At 38.6% G+C, this 20,554-nt stretch overlaps 1 protein-coding gene across 1 annotated transcript in view; it reads left to right on the top strand.

Annotated features, from left to right (window-relative positions):
• ERCC4 (ERCC excision repair 4, endonuclease catalytic subunit) overlaps positions 1–20,554 on the top strand; it is a 32,150-nt gene that overhangs the window by 1,651 nt on the left and 9,945 nt on the right. The window contains exons 3-9 of the mRNA XM_066382585.1: positions 3,939–4,134; positions 5,027–5,234; positions 7,207–7,387; positions 8,594–8,722; positions 10,134–10,244; positions 12,375–12,972; positions 15,308–15,400. Of these exons, the coding sequence (XP_066238682.1) occupies positions 3,939–4,134; positions 5,027–5,234; positions 7,207–7,387; positions 8,594–8,722; positions 10,134–10,244; positions 12,375–12,972; positions 15,308–15,400 (1,516 nt within the window). The remainder of the gene's footprint in view (positions 1–3,938; positions 4,135–5,026; positions 5,235–7,206; positions 7,388–8,593; positions 8,723–10,133; positions 10,245–12,374; positions 12,973–15,307; positions 15,401–20,554) is intronic.

The raw sequence follows: 20,554 nt of genomic DNA, 5'->3' as shown, positions 1-20,554 counted from the left end.
TTATCATACACAAATTTGCCTTTCTTTTTTCTTTTTGTCTGTCTCCTCTGCGAATCACTAAACAGAACTTTTTTGTGATTAGCACTAGATGTATTTGCTCAACATTGCCCTTTTAGTCATTAGCACAATATTTGACACATTATAAATGCTCAATAAATATTAGTTGCCTGAATATGTAAATAGAGGTAAGACTGACCTTTCCTTGTTTTCTAAGCTCATATTCATAAGTAATTCATAAGTACATGATAATTGGGTGCCATTTGCTTTGAGAACCTAATCAGACTTGAAATATTTATTAATATTCTTTATGTAATTTAATTTCCCTCATTAAAGAGTGTTTTTCCCAGGATGTGAATTCAACAAAATGGTTGCTTAATTATTTTGAGAAGAATGGTTTAATTTTAGCTAGAGTTACTATAAAAAAGGATTGTTCTTCTTATTTTTTGCAGGGGGAATCTTTTCTGATTTGCCCAAAGCTAATTTAGAGGCCCTACCTCTGCGCCCTGAGGTTACCTGTGCTTCTCACAGCACTCAGAACACCACATAAACTTGTCTACGTATTTGTCTGTCTCGTTCAGGAGATAACAAACATTGTAGGCACAAGGAGCAACGTGTTCACCCCAGGCCAAGGAACTGCTGCTACACAGGAGGTGCTAAACACATATTTGTTGGATGAGTGACACATGGACATGTTGTGATCCATTGTGCACTTCCGGAGGGCAGAGAGACTTAGGAGATTCATAACTGTACTGTACTTCCTGCCTTGTCTGTCATATGGCCCTGAACCTAGGACACCCTCAAAAAATATTTAATGACTAAACTTACGAATGAATTCTTCATGTGGTTCATTGTGAACGGATGGGGGAAAAGCTTCGTTATACTTTCATATAACATGATTGTGATAAGCTGTGGCGCACACCGTGCGGTCAGAATCACCTGATTTTGAGTGGTAATGCCACTGCTTACAAGCAAGTTACTTAATTTTTTATTAATTTTCTTCCCCAGTTTTCTCATTTGTTAAATTGAGAAAAAAAGTGCCTCCTAGAATTATTATAAGGGTTAAGTGGGATAAAATAAATTGCTTACTGTTAGCACCTGGTATGTAGTAAAAAATTACTAAATAATAGCAAAAAAGAAAATTACTGTCTTTTTATAACCAGAAATCTTGATACATCATAAAATCTTTCACTTCATGTATTTGCTCCTTTCTTATGTTGTTTTTTAATAAAATGAAAAAAAATACATTGAAACTACCACTAGATGTCAGTATTGCTCTTTCAATAATAGTCCAACCTACTCAGGCCGAGAGCAATCTGAGTCCAATATCTAAAGTAGAGCTTCTAGGTAGTTTTTAATTCAGAGTAAATTTCTGTATGATTCAGTTAACTCATGTGTAAATTGGAGGCAGTAATTCTACCTTCCTCCTAGGATTTCTGTTGGTGAAATGAGACAACCTACCTAAAATTCTTAGCACTCTGCAGGGCACATAGTAGGCATTCTGTGGTTACTATGTGTTACGATGTTCCTGTCCTCAAGTAGTTTAATGGAGGAGACCCATATAAAGAAGTTATTTACGTACAATATGAGATATGAACTGTTTTAGGAGCATAAAAAATTTCAGTCGCCTTTTATGGCACTAGAATTGCTCCAGAAATATGACCTGCTTATGTTGTTTTCATTTATTTTTTTAACAGAGGCGGAGGGCCTCTCAGATGGTAGGAAAAATCTGGCTTTGTTCCCAGACACATGATCTGGCACCTTTGGTCTCCCATTACTTGTTGGATGACCTTGATTAAGTTTCTTCCCTTTCCTTGTCTCGTAATAATGACCACCCCATAGAATTATTGTGAGGATTAAGTGAAATAAAACTATAAAAAGTAGCTAACCCGGGGATGGCTCCTTGGCCTCTGCCCCAGGCGCTAGAGTGGCTCTGGTTGAGGCAGAGCGACGCCCCGGAGGGGCAGAGCATCGCCCCCTGGTGGGCAGAGCATAGCCCCCTGGTGGGCGTGCCGGGTGGATCCCAGTCGGGCGGATCCCGGTCGGGCGCATGCGGGAGTCTGTCTGACTGTCTCTCCCCGTTTCTAGCTTCAGAAAACTAACCCCAGGGCCTCAGATATAATGCTAGTTCTTTTCTCCTTCCTCTTCCTGGGTTCCAAAAGAATGACAACCTTTTGGAGCACAACATTTCCTTAAATTGAGGTTCACCTTTTCTTTAGAAGTTATTGTTATTATTTTTAATTTTATGTAATAATTCAATTCAGGACAGCAAGCGTGGCTCAGTCGTGTACCTGGAAAAACCTGCCCACTAGGCACAGAATCTTATCTGAATAGTGAATTAGTTATGTACATATATTGGAGTGGTTAAAACGTCTTTGTCTACAAATTCCGAAATAATACTATTACTTTTTACCATATCAATTTTCTTCGGTAAAATAAAGGTTAGCTCCATCTACCTTGATCCATAATTTAAACACTAAAATGGTAGAATCTGAATAGAGTTTATTGAACTACTAAAAGGGATCGTAAATTACTACTGGTGTCATTTTCCAGGCTGTAGGAGTGACGACAACTGGAGCAAAAACATGCAGGCATACTTATAGCAAATATGTAGAAGGTACCTGGCTTGCTTCATGTCTAAAAGACTGAGATGGTAAACATAATTGAGGTTTTGATCCAGAAATGATGTCCGTGCACTCTTATGTCATGTCATGTCTCTTCCTAATTTTTCACACCACGTCAATATTCTGTATATATCTGAAAGGTCATCTAGTCCAGTACTCATTTTATAAATAAGGGAACATGCATAATTATTCTTGTTTTTGTGATTCAGAGGTGTTATCACTAAACCCACACCAAAATATATGTATGTATGTGTGTGTGTGTGTGTGTGTGTAGTAAACATACTCATTAAAGGTTTTTATTTTAAATGGACTAATTTACCTCTCAATTGAATACTGTGATTCTGAAAACAGAATTATTCTAATAGGCTATGCAGATTTTGCCCAAACTTTCAAGCGGCAGTGATTTTGTGTAGTCCACAGCTGATTCACATACAAAAGGAGAATTAGTGACCCACTCAACTTTCAGAAATTCATCCTCCGGGCCCTGGCCGGTTGGCTCAGTGGTAGAGCGTCAGCCTGGCGTGCGGGGGACCAGGGTTCGATTCCCAGCCAGGGCACATAGGAGAAGTGCCCATTTGCTTCTCCACCCCCGCCCCCCCTCCTTCCTCTCTGTCTCTCTCTTCCCCTCCCACAGCCAAGGCTCCATTGGAGCAAAGATGGCCCGGGCGCTGGGGATGGCTCCTTGGCCTCTGCCCCAGGCACTAGAGTGGCTCTGGTCGTGGCAGAGCGATGCCCCGGAGGGGCAGAGCATCGCCCCCTGGTGGGCAGAGCGTTGCCCCTGGTGGGCGTACCGGGTGGATCCCAGTCGGGCACATGCGGGAGTCTGTCTGACTGTCTCTCCCCATTTCCAGCTTCAGAAAAATACAAAAAAAAAAAAAAAAAAAAGAAATTCATCCTCCGCTATGCCAGCCACACCCCACTCCAGGGTCTTCGGTCATATCATTCCCTCTGCCTGGAACTCTCTTGGTCCACGTGGTCACAAGGCTCACCTCATGTCCATCCAGCCTTTCCTCACATGACCTGATCCAAAATCACAAACCACCACCCTCCACACAAACTCCCTCTCCTGCTCCTCTGATTTACTTTTTCTCCTCAGCCCTTATCGCCTTATAACCTACTATTTTACTTGTTCATTTAAGTGCCATGAGGACAGGGATCTCTGTTTTCTTTGAGGTACTGTCCCCAGCCTAGCACACTGCTTACCCATGCTCAAGTAGGCACTCAAGAAAAATGTGATGAATAAATGAATGAAAGTGAGCCTGAAAGTTACATGTCTGTTCTGTAACTGAAGGGATAATCCCCCACTCCCATCTCCAGGCATCTTGGTGTATAGAGCTCACAGAATAATCGAGTCTTGTCAAGAAGCGTTCATCTTGCGCCTCTTCCGCCAGAAAAACAAACGTGGTTTTATCAAAGCTTTCACAGACAATGCTGTTGCCTTTGACACTGGATTCTGCCATGTGGAAAGAGTGATGAGAAATCTTTTTGTGAAGAAGCTGTATCTGTGGCCAAGGTAAGCAGCATTATGGGATCGCTTTTAGAGAGAATCTGCTGTCATTTAAGTTTGCACTAGAATGTAATATAAAATTTACTGTCATTGGACTTGAAACATGCTAACCAGGTTCATAACAAGTGTATCCAAATATAAATACTGTATGGTCACAACATTTGTGATTCTCTTAGAAGGAGAGAGTTGATAGTTATATTTCGGGTAGCCCATCAAATCCAGCCAATGCTGCCACGTTACCCTTCTCAGAAATCCACTCAGTAAAACCCCTTGAGATCTATCTAGAGACTCACATAGGCAACAGCTTTAGGAGAACCACAGATTTATTGGCTATAAAATTACCCATCAGGGAAATAATGCCCAAAGATTTTGAAGAATTTCTGTAAATCTCTAGGAAAAACAGAAGGTTTTAATTTTCAAACATTTTGCAACCTATGCTAATAGATAATTTAGTTAAACTGTCTGGTATTTAAGAGTAGTTGTTGTAGTCTATTTTGTTTCTTTTTTATACCTTATTTTGGGGATCAACAGACATTTCCTAGAAGGGGCCAGGCGGTAAAGATTTAGGCTTTGCAGGCTATGTGCTCTGTTACTCGACTGCTGTCCTAGCATGAAAGCAGCCGTAGACAATACATGAACAATGGGCGTAGCTGTGTTCCAGTGTTTATAAAAATAGGCCCTGGATTTAGCCTAGATCATAATTTGCTGACTCCTGCCTTCTTTGAATAATTTCCATTCATTGAGGTTAAACGTATTCCTGAAAACATTGTCCTTTTGCTTTCTGTTTTGTTTGTTTCTTAATTGCATTTACAAAAAACCGTGAGTATATTAAACCGAGACCAGAAATACATAGCTCTTGAAACTCTAGAAAATATTTGAAAAACACTTGTCTCTTTAGGTTCCATGTAGCAGTGAATTCGTTTTTAGAGCAGCACAAACCTGAGGTCGTAGAGATCCACGTTTCTATGACACCTGCCATGCTTGCTGTACAGACTGCTATCCTGGACATTTTAAATGCCTGTCTAAAGGAACTAAAATGCCATAACCCGTCACTTGAAGTCGAAGATTTATCTTTAGAAAACGCTATTGGCAAACCCTTTGACAAGGTATTTTATTTTTTTTCCTTTTTAAGCACACTTTGTGATGTTATAGTTTTAAAGAATGCAAGTTATTTTAATATTTGCAGTGTTCTTAATAGGAATTTGCTGTAGTTTATAATTAAATTAGAGGTGGTTTAAAGTGTAATAGCGTCTTTGGTTTATAGGAAGCAATTATTTGTAGAAAAATATGTAGATTGGCATATAAGTACAGTTCTGATTTTTGCAGTGATTATCTCTTATTTAAGGTATAATTAAGAGAAGGATAAATAAGCTTTTTGCTCTTAAATGACAACATTTGGATATCTATTGATAGAAGAGTTTTACATAAGAATGCTTCAGAATGTATGATCTCTTGTGTAGAGTAAAAATAATTTAGATGAGTTTTCATTACTGAGGAAAATGATATTTGTTCTTAATATTAGTCTGAATTGAGAATATGATAAGACTTGAATTCAAGGAATTTTTATTATAATTGTTTCCATTAGAGATTAATGTTAATCCAGACAGGTAAATGTCTAAGGCCAAATTGTAGATCCAGAAAATTCTGACCTTTTAAGAATTCCAGGCAGCTTTTTAGTCCCATTATGGGAGCCTAAGTTTCTGTCTCAAACTCTGAATCAGTCTCTGTCCCCAGAAATAGTGCAGACTAATTGTAAAAAAGGAAAATTTTAATTCCTCATTTCTTTGACTCTTCCAAAAAGTCATTTATTTTGCTATGAAATAATAATACATTAAACTAATTTCATGATACATAAAACTAATTTCCTCTATTATTAAAGTAAAGCTTTATTATGATTTAGTGCCTGGTAAAACCACAAAAATATTTGTTTTAAACTTTCACATTCTTTTAATAGAATTCTATAACCCTAGAAAAACAAAACATAGTCTAATATATTTTGCACTAAATATCTGTTTATTATACCCTGGCTAGTAAAAGTCAAAGTATTATTTTACTAATTCTTTTAGTAACCAAATCTAAATACAGGTTTAACTTGCATCTTGTTAGAAAATTTAACTTCTGTAGATGATTTTATAAAAGAGATAGGTATCTGCCTGTTGTCCTGGAGTAATTATTAATAGTATCGTTTTATTTTTACAAGCATTCAAGTTTGTACAATAAATTATATGGTCATCCACATGTTACTCCTGCGCAGTGTTAAATTTGTTAGCTAAGATGCCATATAGTGATACTGCTGTCACATCACGCTACCAGTTTTATCATTTTTAGTTACAGAATCAGTTCGTAAAGGAAATGTACATATATGTAGCTGTGGATGTGTAGAAATCTACATTGTATTTACAGCACATAAAGCTGTTGTATGTTAGGCAACCTTTTAGGATCTTAAAAAATATTCAAATTTAATCAGTTTGTTAATTTAACAATTTAGTCAATTGGTAATTTAATAGTATTTTCCCATCCACGAATCACACTTAAAATAAACTAAAACCTGTACACCAACAAATTATGCATTGTTATTTAATTTAATGCCATATAGTTTCCCTGGTTTATGCCGTCTGCTCCATTGTCCAACTAGAGCTCCCAACTTTCTCAATCCAGATTAAGGTCACAGCCAAATTTGGCAGAAATTGAATGTTTGAGCTATATGTTTTCACTTTTCCTAAAAAAGAAATCTTAATTATCTGATGTTTATCAGGCCTTTTGTCTTCTGGCTAATAATGTAAATATGGATAACTATAAATTGACTATCTGATCATAAAGATTCTACTGATAAGGCACTCTGCTTTGTATTTGAAAAATTAAACATAATTTTTAGAATCTTGTGAGCTGAAATTTTCTACCTCCTTGGAAGATACTATTTTGGATTTTTTTTATTGTGATAAAATATACCTAACACAAAATTTATTTTTAACCATTTTTTAGGTATATAGGGGATGATGTTTGTTGGAAGTATAATCAGTATTAATAATAGCTATGTTGAACATATTTTAGCGATACTAAATTATATTCTTGTTTCAGACAATCCGCCATTATCTGGATCCTTTGTGGCATCAGCTTGGAGCCAAGACTAAATCCTTGGTTCAGGATTTGAAGATATTACGAACTTTACTGCAGTATCTCTCTCAGTATGATTGTGTCACATTTCTTAATCTTCTGGAATCTCTGAGAGCAACCGAGAAGGTTTTTGGTCAAAATTCAGGTGGGAGAAAAAATACTATTAACCTGGGAGCTGATTTGAATCTAGTTTTGGGTTTTGTTGAGGAATCAGGTGGGGGAGTGCTGTGTATTCACCTACATGGTATACTAAAGTTTCAAGTTACATTTTATGTTCATAGCACAAAGATGTAAGTTTTATTGATAGGTAATGTTTCCGCCTACTTAACTTCTGTTCTGTATAATAAATATTCATATCCATTCTGGCAATTTTATTTCTAGAAAAGACTGTGTAATATAGGCGGTTCCTAACCTAAGAAATAGCTTATATTCTGGAAGTTAGTTGTTAAGAATTTAAAATTCATTTTCCCTGTAGAAACAGTAAGGCAGTATGGAATTTCATCAGCTAGAGTGCTGAAGACCAAAGATAAGAGATTTGTAAGGAAACATACACATATGACTAGGCTCTATCTTGCTTTCTTGTCAATCATGTCCTTCCCCCACTATTGTGGCCTCTCTCCCTGTTGGGCTAGACCAGTAATTTTCAAAGTGTGGTCCATGGGCCCCTGAGGCTAAGATTGAATAGGATTAATAATTTTTACTGCTCCATCAAGGACATTCTTGAGTGACAAACTGCAAATGCATTGAAATGAAGAATATGCCGCTTGCTGGTACACTTTGGTTCCACTGCCTTGATTGTGCTCAGGCACCGGCAGTGTTACCCACTAGTGCTTTTGTACCATCACAGGCAATGTCAACACAGTGGGGAAACTCAAATAATGAGTTAGAGTTATTATGAGAATATTTCTGGGGTGTCCGAAAATATGTTGGGGACCCCAGGGTTCTATAAGCAGCACTTAGATAACCACTGGTCTAACCAAACAATGACAGAGGCCACACCAAGGGAGAAGGTGTGGTTCACAGAAGAACAAGATGGCAGAGATGGCAGCCAGGTGTGTGTGTGTGTGTGTGTGTGTGTGTGTGTGTGTGTGTGTGTGTGGTGTGTGTGTGTGTGTGTGTGTGTGGTGTGTGTGTGTGTGTGTGATGTGTGTGTGTGTGTGATGTGTGTGTGTGTGTGTGTGTGTGGTGTGTGTGTGTGTGTGGTGTGTGTGTGTGTGTGTGTGATGTGTGTGTGTGTGTGTGTGTGGTGTGTGTGTGTGTGTGTGTGTGTGTGTGTTATGTAACCATCAGAGATTCTTTAAAATTAACTGTAAATTGTAAAGTTGGGTTTTTTTATAACTCTTTACATTAGGTTGGCTATTTCTTGACTCCAGCACCTCAATGTTTGTAAATGCTCGAGCAAGGGTTTATCATGTTCCAGATGCCAAAATGAGTAAAAAAGGCAAAATACCCGAAAAAACAGAGATTAAAGAAGAGCAAGGTATGTTGTAGGCTGAAGTCTTTAAATGTGTCTTTTATTTAAATGTTTAGTGTGAAATGGCTTATCAACTTACACTATAATTTAAAAAAAATTTTGGCCAAGTTAAAAATGTGTGCCTGTCTGTTAAATGTAGATTCTATTTAATCTGTGTTAAAAGTATTCACCGTGGCAAGTCATAGAATCCATTACCAGGGAATTCCAAATAACAAATGCCAAGTATCAATCAAATGTATTCTTACTGCTACATAAGAACTACAGATATATTCTTTTAACTTCAGAATAATTACTATTTTGGGCACTTAAAGTCTTAGTGGAACATTTTAATACCCCTCTCGTTTTTAGAGAACAGAAATATACTAGAATGAGGCAAACACAGATTTTATTCCAACATCATCAAACCTAATAAATATTAGGTTTTTAATTATAATTATCGGGGTAACATTGGTTCAGTTTCAGGTGCACAGTTTTATAATACATCATCTGTATATTGCATTGTCTGCTCACCACCCAAAGTTTAGTCTCCTTTCATCACCATGTATTTGACCCTCCTTACTCTCTTCTTCTCCCCCAACTGTCTTTCCTCTCTGATAACCACCATACTGTTGTCTGTGTCTGTGAGCTTGTTGGTTTTCTTTGTTCATATATTGCTTTCTGTTTTATAACGCACATATGAGTGAAATCATATGGTTCTTGTCCTTTTCCATCTGACCTGTTTTACTTAGCATGGTATCTCAACCTACATCAAACTAAAAAGCTTCTGCACAGCAAAAGAAACCATCAGCAAAGCAAAAAGGCAACCAACTGAATGGGAAAAGATATTTGCAAACAATATCTCCAGTAAGGGGCTAATATTCAAAATACTATATAAAGAATTCATACAACTCAAAAGTGGAGATTAAGTGACAAATATATCATTAGTTTTTTAAGGCATGGGTTAAGATTAATGCTTTCTTTCTAGTTCAAAGGTATATTTCAAAACTTAATTAGATACATTCGTGATATGAAATAAAAATTTGTTGTCTACTTCTATTCCATGTGCAGTATTGTGAAACTCATAGGGTTTTTAGAAATAATACATACTGTTACTTTCTACTGGTTATTTTTTATAGCAGGTCATATATAGCATCACAATTGACAACTAATACGGAATTCTTTCTTATCACTGACCATATGTCACTCTCCACAAGGCTTGATGAAACCTGTGTTACTGTTGGGATGAAGTGTCTTAGAATGAACCCACAGGGGACCTATTTCAAGGAGGCAGATTCCCTCTGGCATCACGGAGGAAGCTCAGAGGAATGAGCTTACAGAGGGGAGCTTGTGCTCTCTGTTGTTTTGAAAGTCCTCAGAATACTTCATGGATAAATAAATATTATCGCATAGAATGAAATTATCTGTTATTTCTACACAGAAACAAAAAAAGAACTGGTCCTAGAAAGCAACCCAAAGTGGGAAGCGCTGACTGAAGTACTGAAAGAAATTGAGGCAGAAAATGCAGAGAGTGAAGCCCTTGGTGGTCCAGGTAGGAGAGAAGGAGATGGTAACGTCTGCTTTCAAAATCAAGCAAATGAGTCTTTTTGATTAGCTCTTTAAAAAGAACTTTCTCTTTTGTTTATAAAATGTAGAAGAATAAATGCCAAATGAACACTAAAATTCTAGCTGCAACACCCTTTCTGTTGGTTTGGTATGACTTTCTCCGGGTTGAATCATTGTATATTCATGAAAGCAGCTTATTTTACTGGTTGGGTTCTCAGGAATTCTGTTTAAAGATGTAGCTAATCTCCACATAATGTATTTACCAGGCTTGACATCTGGAATCCCCAAGGAGAAAGCTAACGGGTCTTAATGTTTTATTTTCTCAGCAAGTATCTTTCCAGAGAAACCTAAACTATTTAATAGAATGACATTGATCTAGCCTTACAAAAATTCCAAATTTAGGGCTACTCTCTTCAAATGTGAGCATTCTAGTAGATTGTTAATCTACTAACTAAACCTGAACTAAATTAGAAAGTAAAACCAAAGAGAAAATAACATAAAGTAAGATTTTTAGAAATACTATTGAGTCTTTGATCCTGCAAAAACAATACAGGCAAGCACACAACCCTTAATATTAGTAAATATGCTGGTGATGTTATCCCAGAACTTATGGTGCTGTGATTTTGGACTCAGTCATGCATGCTCACGTAGAAAAAGTAAAAAAATATAAAGAAAAAAGAGAAGGAGTCCCTAACCAGTTGGCTTAGTGGTAGAGCATTGGCCTGACGTGGAAGTTTTGGGTTCGATTCCTGGGCAGGGCACACAGGAGAAGCACCATCTGCTTCTTCACCCCTCCCCCTCCCATGCGTGCACTCTCTCGTGCGTTCTCTCTCTCTCTCTCTCTCTCTCTCTCTCTCTCTCTCTCTCTCTCTCTCTCTGGGATAGCCATGGCTCGATTGATTCGAGCCCCAGACATTAAGGATGGCTCTATGGCCTTGACTCAGGCACTAAAATATATAGTTCGGTTGCCAAGCAACATAGCAGTGGCCCCAGATGGACAGAGCATCGCCAGTATAGAGCTTGCCGGTTAGATCCTGGTCAGGGTACATGCAGGAGTCTATCTCTCTGCCTCCCCGCCTCTCACTTAATTAAAAAAAAAAAACAAATAGAAAAAAAGAAGGAAAAAAATTATGTCTAATAGTCGCTATTAACTTCCGCATATTTCCTTTCAGGTTTTATTTTCTGTATTTTCTATTTCACATTGTTAAAGTCATGTGTAGTTAAAATTTCTGGATATAGAATTGATGAGTCAAATGATATTAACATTTTTTAAGTTCTTGAGACATATTACCATATTGATTTACAGAAAGTTTTTATCAACTTTTATTTCTTCTAGCAGTGTTAGAGTTTATTCCTTTTTCGCTTAGCTAACAATGACTAAAGTCTAGCAGTGTGTGTTTCCACATATATGTGTAATAATTTTATTAATTTGAGTGGAGGAAAATGTTATATTGTTTTACTTTTTGATATTTGATAAACTCAGTATTTTCTCAAATACATAACCTTTTTTGTGAATTGTCTTAGTTTCCTTTGCCAACTTGGGCTATACCCTTAGTTTGTATCAGCTTTTTATATAGTAAGGACATTAACCTTTACCTTTGTTGCATAAAGTTGTTTTCTTTGTCTTTAATGTTTTGGAATTTTTTAGTGAATAGTTTTCTATTCTTATAGACTCATAAGATATCTTAACTTACAGATATCAATCTTCTCTGAGATTTCTTCCGTTATTTTTAAGCCTAGAAAATCATCTGCAGCCAGACAGATAAAGAATAATCACCTTTTTTATAATTTAATATTTAATATTTGACTCTGTAATGCACTGGGAATTTATTTTGGTGTATGAGAACCTCTGGAAATTGCTAATTAAAAAGAGCTTCATTAAAGCCTCCATTATACCATGGCTATACTTTCATAAGACCTAGTATGTCTGGATTCAACTTGACTCAAAGCTTTATGTAATCCTGCACTGAGACCCTTTTCAAACAAATTGTAAATGTGGTATCTTTGGCAGTAGGAGGTAAAATGTTTCTTCCTTGTGAGAAAGAGGGTAAGGGGCCCATGGGGAATAGGAAGACCCACGAGGTAATAGTAACATAACATTGTTTTCTAATTTTAGGTCAAGTACTTATTTGTGCAAGCGATGACCGCACGTGTTCCCAGCTGAGAGAGTACATTACTGTGGGAGCAGAGGCCTTCTTGCTGAGACTCTACAGGAAAGCCTTTGAGAAGGATAGCAAAGCTGAAGAAGTGTGGATGAATTTCAGAAAGGAGGACGGCTCAAAGAGAATGATGAAATCTAACAAAAGACCCAAAGACCCCCAGAGCAAAGAAAGACCTTCCACCAAAGAAAGGACTCTCAAAAAGAAAAAACGAAAGTTAACTTTAACTCAAATGATAGAGAAATCTGAAGAACCTGAAGAGGAAGGGGACGACAAGGAAGAATATTCTAGAGGCTTACACAGTAGCCCAGAAAACTGCTTACAAGAAATTAAGCACGAGGAGTTTGATGTAAACTTGTCATCTGATGCCGCTTACGGAATTCTGAAAGACCCCCTCACTATCATCCACCCCCTTCTGGGTTGTAGTGACCCCTACGCTCTGACAAGGGTACTCCACGAAGTAGAGCCAAGATACGTGGTTCTGTATGACGCAGAGCTAACGTTTGTTCGTCAGCTTGAAATTTACAGGGCAAGTAGGCCCGGAAAACCTCTCAGGCAAGTTATGAGGAATATGAACTATAGTATATCTTCAAGGCTTCAGTTCCACAGTTCTTTAGGAATTTAACCCAGAAGCTATACCAGTTGCATGTGGGTTTTCTATCTTTAACCTTCTGTTATGGTGTCGGTTACATTGATGAAAGCTTACTCTGCTTTCTGATGAATCTGGGCACCTTGCATAAGAAGACCACCCAGTGTAACACAGCAGCGAACCCAGGGGACTGCTCGTGTCCTCGTTACTTGCTGCTCTACTGTTATGTACCGCATTCTTTATGCACTGGTTTGCGGCTTATGGAGTGCTCTAGCTGAACAAGTCTAGGAAACTTATACCATCTTAACTTCTCCCCAAAATTAATATAATTATAACTCAGCTACATTATTTCAGTGTTATAAAATGTCTTTCTTATAAATTTTAAGAAGTGACTCAGTTACATTATATTTGAGGGATTATTGTACTAAGTTTTCTTGAGTGTCAAGAAATATCAGATGAAAATTTTATAGAAATAACGGTTGATAGAACAATGCCTCCCAAAGAATATAGTGTCCTGGCTCTCCAGTTATCTGAGAGGAAGTAAACAGCAAAATTAATATCCTGAACGTAGCCTGAACCAAAAACCAAGCCAGAAGAAAATTTTCTAGCGGTTTAACTAGTGCAGCTTTTCAGAGGAGAGATGAATAGAGGAAGCGGACCAGAAGTAATGCAGGATGAAGAGATTAGATGAAGCTGGTAAAATAATTACAGGCTGGTAAACTTTTTATACTTTGCTATTGATCAACTCTGGAGATAGCTCGTCTGTTCTTTGTTGCCTGAGAATAAAATGGTGTGATATTTGCAAACACAGTGTCAGAATCAGAGGGGACCTGGGAATTCAGCTCTATCAGTGGGAAATTGAAGCCCACAAATAGCGAATGACTTGCCCTCGGCCACATGGCACATTCATGGGAGAGCTGAGTTCTCTGGATATTGTCTAATGGTCTCTTCCCTGTTCACACATCAAAGAATCTAGGAAGATGAAATCTAAATGAAAAACTAAAGGCTAAAAAAGGAAAATATCTCTGATAGAAGGTGAAGAACAGGTACGGAAGAGATGTTCAATTCATCTTAGCAACAAACAAGATAGAAAAGCAGGCCTTTTTCTAAGAGAAGAAAATACAGTCTGTCTGTAAAGTCATGGTTCACTTTTGACCGGCACAGGAAAGCAACAAAAGATGATAGAAATGAGAAATCTGCACCAAATAAAAGGAAAACCCTCCCAGTTTCTGCAAGATGATGTGGCAGCATGTGCGCATGCGCAGATGATGATGTAACACCGTGTATACAGCGGAGCAGCCCACGGCCATGCCAGTCGAGATGTGGATGGTACAGAGGAAAGTTCAGTGTGTTCTGTGGCCCACTAAATTCGAATCCGTGACCAAAGTGCAACATGAATATCGGCGCGTTTATAACAAAGCGCCACCACATAGGAATAACATTACTCGGTGGGATAAGCAGTTGAAGGAAACCGGCAGTTTGGTGGAGAAACCCCGTTCTGGTAGGCCATCAGTCAGTGACAAGTCTGTAGAGGCTATACGGGATAGCTACCTAAGGAGCCCTAAAAAATCTGTGCGTGAGCCCACATTGAACTGCACTGAATAGGTATGAAACTGGGAGAGTTTTCCTTTTATTTGGTGCAGATTTCACATTTTTCTATCATCTTTTGTTGCTTTCCTGTGACCGGTCAAAAGTGCACCATGACTTTATGGACACACTGTATATCAAATTATTTCATGAGAAGCCTGATATAATCCATATGTCTTTAGTGTCTGTGTGTTTATATAAAATGTGTGATGGCTCAGTTCTGAATAAAAAGAACTGAGAAATTACTTGTGAAGTTAAAGTTCATATAGATTTTATTTGTTTATTTTTCACTAACAGGAACTTTCATAAGCTGGTTTTATAACTACTCTCCAGTCCAGCTTTTTAAATGCTTGTCTGGCAGAGATGCAAAGAAAAATTGAAAAAAGAGAAGCCACTGAGATTTTGTGTTTTCTGATTTGTTTATAGTTATAAGGAAAGAATTATTCTTTCCCTCTAGTTATATTTCAGTGTTGACCTAAACTCTGTTCCTCCTCCTGGCAAAAGAAAAGAAGCTCATGTGGTAATGAGACCTTTAACAGGTGGGTTTTAGGCGGCTTAATTTCAGTAAGGATGTGATTAATGGGACCTTTTATCTGTAGTCAAATATTTATTATTTGAGCACTACACATTGCTGATTTCAAATGCTACGCTCTTCCTTTCAGGGATTAAAAGTGATGTGTTTACAGTCTAAAAGAGTTCTGTCTTAACTTGCAGGGTTTACTTTCTTATATACGGAGGTTCGACTGAGGAACAACGCTATCTCACTGCTTTGCGTAAAGAAAAGGAAGCTTTTGAAAAACTCATAAGGTAATGCATAAATAGATGAGTGTGAAAGCGCAGACTATACTGGAGGCCTTTCAAGATCCAGAGGCTTACCTAGGTGGGGCAGGGGGGTGCCGCACAGCCCTCTGGACAGATGGAGACCAGAGGACGTTGGGAGGGATCACATCAGGATGAGCCAGGACAGAGCTCAGCATGTGTTTCCTTTTCCTCCTCCCTCTCTTCACCATCTTCAGTGGCTTCTCAGTGGTTTAATGGGACAGCAGAAATTTAAGGAGAACTGCCTTTCTGCTTTTAAAGAAATATAACCCAAAACACCAGAAATATAACGAAAACAGTACTCTTTTAGGAAATAGGTTCTGAAAGCTCCCTCTCCCGTTTACAAATTTTCCCCCATTTCTCTGAATTCTGTTTTGTTTTTTTTTTCTCTTTATACAACTTCCATTGTCTCCGGGGAGATGACTGCTGGACTGTTTACTGGGAAATACTTTTATATCCTAGTCAGTTCAGATCAATAGAGTGCTCTGGGAAAATATTTTGGGGAAGATGTGACATTTGTGTGAACATATGTGCATATTTTTAAGAATGAGTGTCCTTTAATATTCTATATCCAAATAGAAAAAGTTTTGCAATTTAATATAAGGAAAGTTTCTAAGTGAGATATTTACAAACTGCATGGCTACCTCTCACCCCAGCAAGTGTTTGAGAAGTCTGGTAACCTACTACCTGGGGCGCTGTCAAGGAGATCACAGCTTGGTGAGGGAAGGTGGATCAGATGATCTCTGAGGGGGCTCAGAAGCTAGGACAAGGGCTGGATGGGGCATCCTTGAGCCAAGGCAGAGAAAAGGTTAGACCAGAAAAGAGTATGACCTAGGCTGAGTGTGACCAGGCCAGACCCATCTTCCAAGCCTCAGACATTGGTGATGTATCAATGGCAGTGAGAAGGCAGAGATCATTTTTAGTGGCAGTTAGCATGCAGTTAGCAAATCCCTTGACAAAATTTCAAGACAGACAACCACCCTTCAACACTAGCAGTGGACTCTCAGTAGATGCATAATAGACATCTGCCCCAGTTTGTTCAGGGCAAGCGTTCCTGGAAACAGGGATGATAACTGAGTCAGTACCACTGAGTCCCTGGGGAGGGGCTCAGCACACTATTATACATGGGCAGTGCCATACCTTCCTTCAAAGCCCCTGTGATTGCGATATACCTTGTTCGTGGATTCTTCCAGCTACTAGTCATACAGCTATTGGTCAGTTCTTTCAGCCTATAAAAATATTTTTTTACTAAAATGCTCTGTGCAATGATTTATATGGTGTGTGTGTTTAAAATTTTTTTTCAGAAAGAGTTGTAACAAACAAGGTATTATACAAGCTATTTGTTCTTGTCCAAAGTTTTTAGTTCCTGTTTCTTTAGATCTTCACTTTCCCAGGACTCAGTCAACAGATATTTATTGAGCATCTGTTCTGTGCCAAGCCCTGTGCTAATATTAAAATGCTTGAGTTAGAGGGGTGCAGAAAGTGTCTCTGTCCTAGAGCTTGTCCTCCAGTGGAAAAGACCAATGATTGAGCATTACATTAATATTAGAATAAACATGCAGAGTACTGCTGGCTGCAAAGGTAGAAGGGATGGGTGTAATGAGAGTGTGCTGGAGAGATTAGGGACAGCTTCACTGAAGAGTGATATTTAAGCTGATACATGAAAAATATGTGCTGCTTGTCAGGTAGACGAGATGGACAAGGGGGTTGTATGGACCAAAGGGTGAAGGCTTAAGGCTGTTAAGAACTTAAGACTTGACTCTAAAGGCAATAAGACACCGTTGAAGCGTTCTGAGTAGGAAAGTGACATAAGTATATTTTCAAAGCTCTCTCTGGCATCAAAGTGAGGCATGGAGAGAGCAGGGAAGAGAGTCAGAAGGCTACTTACTGTAGTTGCCTGATAAGAAAAGGTGGTAGCCAAGATCCAGCTGAAGAGAAGAGAGGAATGGATTTAAGATCGTTAGGATATGGAATCAGAGAATTGGTGCTACTGGATGTGAGCCAGTATCTCCTAAACATTCCCTCTTTTTAAAACATCCTTTGCCTAAGCTTTCACCAAGTTATAAATGAGAACATAAAGCTAAGATATTCAGATGAGGTTATTGGTGTTCATGCTGAGGATTCCCGAGACCCCCTAAGGTTCAGTGATTCACTAGAAGGAACCACAGGAATCATAAAAACTGGTCCCTCACAGTTATGGTTTATTACTCTAACAGAATACCGATTAAAATCAGCCGAGGGAAAGAACACATGGGGCAAAGTCCAGGGAAAGCTAAGCTAAGCTTCTGGGTGTCCTCTCCCAGTGGAGTCACCCAGATGTTCTTAATTCTCCCAGCAGCAGTGCGTGACAGCACACACAGTGTAGTCAGCGGGACGCTCACCTAATCCTTGGGGTCAGTCACTTAGACACAGGCCTGGAGCATCCCTGGAGCAAAACCACATTTTAGCATAAAGCATCTGATCCAGCTGGTACTGCGTGGCCCCAGGCAGAATATTCCAGAGGCTCAGAGCTCAGCTCCCAGAAGCTGGCGGAGGGCCAGTCCTAAGGAGACAGGCCTTTTGCCGGGTTTGAGCAGCCCAAGCCTGCTGAGTTCTCCCTTTCTGCACAGTGTTGTAGCCCAGGAACCTGGATGGATGTGGAGAGGAGGGTGCCTGAGGAGGGGAGTTCTTATGCTCCAGGCTTCCTGCATGGGGCTGCCTCTTCTGGGACATCAGGGAACCCAGCCTTTAAAGAGCTCTTTTAGTAGATGGGAACAAGGTGTGGGGGGCCCCGTGTCATTCCCGGCTTATATAAGTGATTCTGCACATCAGAAGGCTCACTGATAGAGTGTGGATGAGACTGGTACTTGATGGAAATCTTACTCAGCAGAACCCAGAATATGGACTGTCTCCTACATTTCAATCTGTGCAGTAATCTCCATAGCAGATTGTAATGTAATTTTATCTATGGTCTGACATAATTCTCTAAATTTTTTTAGTGGTGATTGTCTGCTTATTATAAGTTAGGTCTTCCCATACTACATAGCAATCTGAGAATTACACTATTTAGCATCTTAAGATGTTTACTTTCCCAGAAAACCTGGGGAATTTGAGAAGTGTTTGTTTTGAAAAGGAAAATATACATGAGGTGCATTGCTGCAAGAACACTTGCACTGAACCTGTCCTTGGAGGAAAATTTACTGTCAGAGTCAGAGTGTGCTTTGCCAGGACCTCCGTGGCTGATGTCAGAACAAAAGCAGTGCGACTGTTGAAAGTAACCCGGGAGAATGAATCATGCGAGCTGACAGCGAACGGCTTGTTTGACTGGACTGCGGATCAGTAGATTACAGATGAGGAAAGGGGAAAAAAGATTACACTTCTAAGTATTGATAATTAAATGCTCCCTGGGTGGAAAAATTAGTAACAACATTCTGAGTATACATAGTTTTGAAGAGGTCACTGCTTTTCAAAGGAAGGGGTAAGATTATCTGAAATGTTACAGTTCGAAAATATGATCACAAAATGGGTCAGCATGAGTGTTCGAATAAATGCTTCTGGTTCAGCGCCTTCTCCCTATAATGTCAGGTACGAGATTTTCAGGTACCATTGAAGATATTAAAGCAAAAAGAAAGAAACTTTAGTACTTTAGATTAAATGAAAATAGGAATCTGAATTTTTAGTTATTCTGTGTCTATCTCATAGAGTAACTTTAATAATTATGCTCAATGTTGAAAGCAAGGGACTGAATATTTATAATTATGGTAAACTTCTGTTAAATTAATTTGAATTATTTATTAGGAAGACAATATTTTCTTTACAACTGTGGTTTCATTTCAGGAGTACTGTATATTTTTTTCTCATACAATTTGCAGTTATAACATTTCATGGTAAACTAGATTATATTATTAAACTATTAATTAAAACAGTTGTGGAATCATTTGAAAGTAATCTTCAGTTATTTAGCATAATTATGGATAATTAGGGTATGAGGTTACCACATTCTAAGACACTTAGAATAACAGCTAACCTTTATATAGTGCTTACTGCAGGCCAGCCACTGTCTAGTGCCTTACATAGAATGTGTAAACCTTATAACAGCCCTTTGACATAGGATTCATTATTATCCCCATTTTTCAGATGAAATCGAGGCACTGAGACATTAAATGACTTGCCTAAGGCTGCACAACCAGTGATCGGTTTCAAATCTAGGACATAAGGATCATCCAGAGGCTACCTTGTAACCATGCTATCCAGCACTCACAGATTAAAAATCAACCAGGAGGCTGGAGTACCCCCTATGTCAGGGGTCCCCAAACTACGGCCCGCGGGCCACATGCGGCCCCCTGAGGCCATTTATTCGGCCCCTGCTGCACTTCCGGAAGGGGCACCTCTTTCACTGGTGGTCAGTGAGAGGAGCACATATCACTTGTTACGGCTAGCAGTGACAAATATGGAACCAGATATTAACCATCTCATTAGCTAAAAGCAGGCCCATAGTTCCCATTGAAATACTGGTTAGCTTGTTGATTTAAATTTACTTGTTCTTTATTTTAAATATTGTATTTGTTCCTGTTTTTTTTTTAACTTTAAAATAAGATATGTGCAGTGTGCATAGGGATTTGTTCATAGTTTTTTTTTATAGTCCGGCCCTCCAACGGTCTGAGGGACAGTGAACTGGCCCCCTGTGTAAAAAGTTTGGGGACCCCTGCCCTATGTGATTGTAGTTTAGCCAGTCAAGTATAGAAGTAGCGAGAGAAATCTCTAATGTTAACCCAAATGATAAAGAAAAAGAAATATAAGAACTAATTTTTTTTTTGAATGATTGGTCCTTTGTCTTCAACTGGAGTCTAGTATAAGTAATGGAACAGTAATGAGTGGCCACCAGTGCCACTGTCATTGCAGAGCAGGCAACACTTGACACTGGCATTGAGAATAATGAGGGAAAATGGAACTGGGACTATTGTCTACCACCTTGTGATCTATGAATAACATGCTGTACTGATTATAACTGTACATTTGTATATCGTTTCAAATACTATAGAAATTGAAATTATAATTACTGTTCTTTAATGGTATCATTTAGTGGTGCCCTGCTCTAAAACATCCTTTATTGTCCGCAGTGCTTGGAGAATTGGTCCATCTGTTTCCATTTCTTTCCATTGG

The sequence above is a fragment of the Saccopteryx leptura genome, chromosome 4 (genome assembly GCF_036850995.1).
Source record: "Saccopteryx leptura isolate mSacLep1 chromosome 4, mSacLep1_pri_phased_curated, whole genome shotgun sequence".
Classification (NCBI taxonomy): Eukaryota; Metazoa; Chordata; class Mammalia; order Chiroptera; family Emballonuridae; genus Saccopteryx; species Saccopteryx leptura.
Note: the sequence above shows the minus strand (reverse complement) of the source record. Positions and strands in the feature narration are given on the sequence as shown.